A 6,281-nucleotide genomic window follows, 5' to 3' on the forward strand; every position below is an offset into this window, starting at 1 on the left:
GAGGTCTTCCGAACAGAGTTTTATAGAAATTATTTTCCCAATTCGGTCAAAAACACTAAAGAACTTGAATTGCTACAACTGAAACAAGGCCAGATGACTATTGCCGAGTATACTAACAAATTCAAAGAACTGTGCCGATTTCCCGCATTTGCTAAGGTGCGCCTGAGGATTTTGCTAAATGGAAGTGCATTAAGTACGAAGGGGCCTCCGGAGTAATATTCTGAGCTCCGTTGTACCGATGGAGATTAGGGTGTTTTTTAAACTCGTGAATAAGAGTAGGGTGGTTGAGGAATGTGTGAGGAAGGTGGCAGCAGAGAAAAGATGTCAGTGGATACCATTTCAGAGGGCTCAAGAAAGGAACTTTGCACCGAGGGGCAGAAATTTCAAGCGTAGATATTTTGCTTTGCAATATAATCAGGGCCAAGGTAGTTTTAGGAGGCCAAACAATAATGCCAATCAAATAAAAATGTATGGAAAGCAACCACAGCAGGACTTGAGCTGTCAGAGGTGCGGGAAAAACCCCCTGGGGTCTGTGCAGAGTAGGACTAGGAGTGTGTTTCTTTTGCGAACAACGCGGGCACTTGGCCTAGAATTTCCCAGAGAAGAAGAAGTATGAGTTTGGTAGAGTGCAGCAGCCAGGGAGAGTGTACACCACTTCTGCAGCAGGTGACGAGGGATCCGAGACTTTGATCGGAGGTAACTGTGAAGTAGCTGGTAAAATTTTAAGTGCTTTGTTTGATTCTGGGGTGACGCATTCATTTGTAGCATTTGAAAGGGCTAGTGAGTTAGTATTGAAGATTGTAGTCTTAGCTTATGATATAAAGGTGCATAATGCCAATTATGAAGCCGTTGTGACTAGATTAGAATGTCCACAAGTCTCGTTTTGGGTTCAACAACATGAACTCGTTCATGAATTGATATGTTTACTGATGACAGGTCTGGATCTCATTTTGGGACTGGATTGGTTATCTAAGAATCATATTTTACTTGACTGTTTTGAGAAATCAGTGTACTTTATGCCGGAAGGATCGGAAGGGCCGGTTGTGGCGAATAGCTACTATTTGAATTCCATGGTAGTAAACTGTTCTGGTTATGAGTGTCAGGATGTTATGCTATTAACCACGGGTGTTTCGGGAGATGAACAAAGCCTAGAGAAAATTCCGGTCGTTTGTGAATTTTCTGAGGTATTTCCAGATGACATTGATGAATTTTCTCCTAAACGAGAAGTCAAGTTTGCAATTGAGTTGGTGCCTGGGATAGGCCCGATCTCGAGTGCTCCTTATAGGATATCACCTTTAGAAATGACCGAACTCAAGGCTCAGTTAGAAGATTTAATGGGTAAATGCTTCATCCAACCAAGTGTTTCTCTGTGGGGAGCACCGGTGTTACTGGTGAAGAAGAAAGACGGGAGGATGCGTCTCTGTGTAGATTACAGGAAACTGAATAAGGTCACAATAAAGAATAAGTACCCACAGCCGAGGATTGACGATCTCATGGATCAGTTACAAAGAGCTGGAGTTTTCTCTAAGATTGATTTGCGATCCGGTTATCACCAGATAAGGGTGAGAGATGAAGACATCCCTAAGACTGCTTTCAGGACTCGTTATGGTCATTACGAGTACACTGTAATGTCTTTTTTGTTGACGAACATTCTTGCAGTGTTTATGGACTACATGAACCGAATCTTCCGTCCGTTCTTAGATAAATTCATTGTCGTCGTCATTGATGACATCCTCATTTATTCTAAAACTGAAGTAGAACATGTGGAACACTTGCAAACTGTGCTACAAATCTTGAAGGAGAGAAAATTATACGCCAAGTTATCTAAATGCGAGTTCTGGAAAAGTGAGGTGAAATTTCTTGGTCATGTAGTAAGTTAACAGGGGATTGTTGTGGATCCTGCTAAAGTTGAGGCGGTAATGAATTGGGAGCGACCAGCTTCTGTGACAGAGATTAGGAGTTTTCTTGGTTTGGTGGGATATTATCGGAGGTTCATTAAAGAATTTTCACAACTCACTTTACCTTTAACTAAGCTGACCAGGAAGGATGTACCATTTGTTTGGACTCCTGAGTACGAGGAAAGCTTTCAAGTGTTGAAACAGAGGTTGACCACTGTACCTGTGTTGGTGTTACCCAAGCCAAGTGAACCATTTGAAGTATACTGTGACACATCACTGAAGGGTCTGGGGTGTGTGCTGATGCATACACCTCACGGCAGTTAAGGCCGCATGAGATGAACTACCCGACTCACGATTTAGAGCTTGCTTCCATTGTGTTTGCTCTAAAGATTTGAAGACATTACCTCTATGGTGTCAAGTTCCAAGTCTTCTCAGATCACAAAAGCTTGAAGTACCTCTTTGAGCAAAAAGAACTGAACATGCGTCAGAGGAGGTGGATGGAGCTTCTGAAAGACTATGACTTCGAGTTAAACTACCACCCTGGAAAAGCGAATGCTGTGGTGGACGCTTTGAGCCGGAAGTCCCTATGCGCTGCTTGGATGATGCTACGAGAGGAAGAGTTGCTAAAAGCATTCGAAGGTCTGAAATTGGGAGTTAGAGAGGAGTTTGGCACTCTGTGTTTAAGTCAACTGCAAATTTCAAGTGATTTTAAAGCTGAACTTTTAAAAGCTCATCAAGACGATCAAGAATTACAGAAAGTATTGCCGGCAATTGAACAAGGGAAGGATTGGAGAGTGTCAGAGGACAAGGATGGATTATGGATATTTAAGGGCCGAATTATTGTGCCGGACGTTGGAAACTTACGGCAGAATATCTTGAAGGAGGCACACAAAAGTGGGATTTCTATCCATCCGAGAAGCACTAAGATGTACCAAGATCTAAAAACGATGTTCTAGTGGCCAGGGATGAAGAATGATGTGGCGTTGCACGTTTCCAAGTGCTTAACTTGTCAAAAAGTCAAGATTTTACATCAGAAACCATCAGGAACCTTTCATCCCTTAGAAATTCCACAATGGAAGTGGGAGAGTATTGCAATGGACTTCGTATCGGGCTTACCAAGGACTCGGGCCGGATGTGATGCTGTTTGGGTGATTGTGGATCGACTAACAAAGTTGGCTCACTTTCTCCCCATTCGGATGAGTTGTACGTTGGAAGAGTTAGCATGACTGTACATTAAAGAGATTGTGAGGTTGCACGGCGTGCCTACTACCATTGTATCTGATAGAGATTCCTATTTTACCTCAAGGTTCTGGGGAGCCTTTCAGCGAGCATTTGGGACCCAGTTGAGTTTAAGCACTACATATCACCCTCAAACAGATGGTCAGTCAGAGAGAACAATCCAAACCTTGGAGCATATGCTGAGAGCTTGTGTTTTGGACCAGCCGGTGAGCTGGGATCGGTATATGCCGCTAGTGGAGTTTGCATATAATAATAGTTACCATGCGAGCATCGAAATGACTCCGTATGAGGCTCTGTATGGAAGAAAGTGCCAATCTCCGCTATGCTGGTATGAGGCTAGAGAGAAAAGCTTGTTAGGGCATGAAATGATTTCTGAAACTACTAAGCAGATAAAGAAAATCCAAAGTCGAATGCTTATCATTCAGAGCTGTCAAAAGAGCTATGCTGATCAAAGGCAGAAGCCATTAGAGTTTGAAGAAGGTGAACATGTGTTTCTGAAAGTTACTCCAACAACCGGAGTGGGTAGAGCGATCAAGACGAAGAAACTGAATCCTCGTTATATCGGACCATTCGAAATTCTGAAGAGGATTGGGCCGGTAGCCTATAGGATTGCCTTACCACCACATCTTTCGAATCTGCATGACGTATTTCACGTGTCGCAGCTTTGTAAATATACTCCTGATGCAAGTCATGTTCTGGAGCCAGAATCGGTTCAAGTAAGAAAAAATCTAACGCTTCCAGTAATCCCGGTTAGGATCGACGACACGAGCATTAAATGTTTGCGCGGGAAGGAAGTATCATTGGTGAAGGTAGCTTGGAGTCAGGCTGGTATGGAAGAACATACTTGGGAGCTCAAATCGGATATGCGAAAGGACTACCCACACCTTTTTTCAGGTAACTAAATATGAATTTTGAGGAAAAAATTCTTAATTAGGTGGGTAGGATGTAAACCCCATAAAATTAGCGAATAATTAGTCAATGAATGAATTTTTAATAAAAGAGATTAGAAATGTAAATTTTATAGTAAAATAAGATAAAGCTAATTAAAATAAGAATTTTCACATTAATTTCAAAGAATTTGGCCAAAAATTGGGCCGAACCGGTTGAATCGGATCCAAAATAGGCCCAAGGGCCTAACCTAAGCCTCATTAACTAAAGGCTCAGCATCTTCTTCTTACCCCAAATGATATCCACGCTACACAAGAAAGGGGAAGGAGGAAGAAGAGCTTCCAACCCTAACCTCACAATCAAACCACCATATCTCCTCACTCCGAGCTCTGATCGCCGCACCGTTTGCGGCCACGCGTTCGCGGCATTGAGCTCTACAAATCCCGTTGACTAATTTGGTAAGGAAGTATCAATTTTGATTCTAGTTCTTCCTTCTCCTATTTTTCGAAAATTAGAGATGGTGGGTGTTTAGATTTTGGTCCTTTTGTGTTATTGGATCCGATTAGTTTGAGAAAAATGCTCACTCTTACTTATTTGGCACTTGGATATGGTAAGGATCATTAACCCTATCAATTCTTTGATTTAGTGTGTTGGGAATTAAATTTGGGTATGTACATGTGATAATTGTGTTAGGTGTATGTATATATGTGATAGGAAGCAAAATTGAAAATATTAGAGGCTTAGTTGGGAGCTTGGGAGGCAGAATTGTGGTGTTGAGGGCTTGCTTTTTGCCTAAGTGGGTTGTCTTGAGTTATACGTGGAAATCGACCAGGTATGGTTTATGTTTCTCGTATTTAATATATAATGTCTTGTGAAAACTTAGGCTAGCTGACCATAGGATAAGAATGAATGCATGTGTATGTTAAATTGCTTAGTGCTTTGATGATAAGTCTGAACTAGGTTGGGAGATGGTTGTTGTTTGATATTGGGTATGGAAATAGAATGTTAAATTATTCATTAATGATGATTGACAAGTTGATAGTAATGAATTTGTATAGATAATGGGTTGTTGATGATTTTTTCGATATAAGTGTGAAGCTCATGTACTAGAATTATTTAAAATTGGAGTTTGATGGGTGGTGGAAGGATGTGGAGTGATGTTGATGTGATATTGTTTGTGTTGGTTCTGAATTTAAGTATTTTAAGCTGATTTTGAATGGTAACTTAATGAAAATTGGGTTCGAAGTTTTTGTGTAAAACTGATTTTTGGCCGAACTTCGGCAAGCCATAACTTGACTTCCGGATCCCTAAATTGTTCCAAACTTATTTCATATGAAAATTGGGTCCGTGAAATTTACGTTGTTCAAAAAATAGATGAAAAATATTTTAAAACAAAAAAGTTATGCACGTCAGAAGTTCGGAGAGTAAAACTGAAAATTCTACAGCATTCAGCATTTTAGATGTTCTGCATAGCTTGCGTACGAGACCACTGCACGCGACGCGACCAAACTCTTCGGGTTTGGCATATTGCGTACACGAACAATGATTTTTGAGGGGTTGCGTACACGACCACCTGCAGGCAACGCGACCAACTCTTTCGTGTTGGGCACCTCCCGTATGTGAGCAAAGTACTTGCGTACGCGTGGCCCCTGTTTCAACAAATCTAAGTTTTGTGTTTTAAAGCTAAAGTTCGAACTCCTAAACCTCTATTTTCATTCTTTTAACCCTAGATTTTATCAATAAGCCTAGTAACAAGATGGAGTTAGGAAATGGTGGTATCTTGAAAGTGAAGCAAGGTTGAAAACGTGATGAATTATATATGAAAATGTGTACACTTGGAGTGTATATGGTACCATGGCTTTAATGATATGATTATGCAATGATTACAAATTATTATGAATATTTATTGGCATATGCACTCTATTATCTGAGATATGAGTTTTCCTAGGTAAAGTACAGTGGCTTGCCACCACGTGTTCCAGGTCGAGACTCGATACTCTGTTGACCCTACGTTGTAAGGGTGATTGGGCACTTATAAATTCTCGGGAAGGTTAACTCCCATTGATTAAAGTTTATATATATATGAATGAAAAGAGAAAAAGCTATGCATAGACTCATGGGGATGCGCAACGGGGAACAGTCCAGGGTTTAGCAGCCGGACTTGTCTAGTTGGCTTGATAACCGACAGATAAGACTCATCAGCCATAGGACAGGCATACATCATGTGCATATTGTTTGCATTGCTTGCTTGTGTAT

The 6,281-nt window shown here is 41.1% G+C and overlaps 1 protein-coding gene across 1 annotated transcript; it reads left to right on the plus strand.

The window, feature by feature from the left end:
- The first annotated feature begins 238 nt into the window (after positions 1 to 238).
- Positions 239 to 2,222, plus strand: LOC140178747 (uncharacterized). Its single transcript, XM_072215984.1, has 5 exons — positions 239 to 425; positions 601 to 1,448; positions 1,557 to 1,608; positions 1,660 to 1,781; positions 1,884 to 2,222. The coding sequence occupies exons 1-5, from the start codon at positions 239 to 241 to the stop codon at positions 2,220 to 2,222; spliced, it is 1,548 nt and encodes a 515-aa protein (XP_072072085.1).
- The last annotated feature ends 4,059 nt before the right edge of the window (positions 2,223 to 6,281 follow it).

The sequence above is a fragment of the Arachis hypogaea genome, chromosome 14 (genome assembly GCF_003086295.3).
Source record: "Arachis hypogaea cultivar Tifrunner chromosome 14, arahy.Tifrunner.gnm2.J5K5, whole genome shotgun sequence".
Classification (NCBI taxonomy): Eukaryota; Viridiplantae; Streptophyta; class Magnoliopsida; order Fabales; family Fabaceae; genus Arachis; species Arachis hypogaea.

Coding starts and splice junctions, on each gene's coding strand:
- LOC140178747 (XM_072215984.1), top strand. CDS start 239: ATGGAGATTAGGGTGTTTTTTAAACTCGTGAATAAGAGTAGGGTGGTT. Junction 1,449..1,556: donor ATTACAGGAAACTGAATAAG/GTCACAATAAAG, acceptor GGTTATCACCAG/ATAAGGGTGAGAGATGAAGA. Junction 1,609..1,659: donor TGCTTTCAGGACTCGTTATG/GTCATTACGAGT, acceptor ACATTCTTGCAG/TGTTTATGGACTACATGAAC.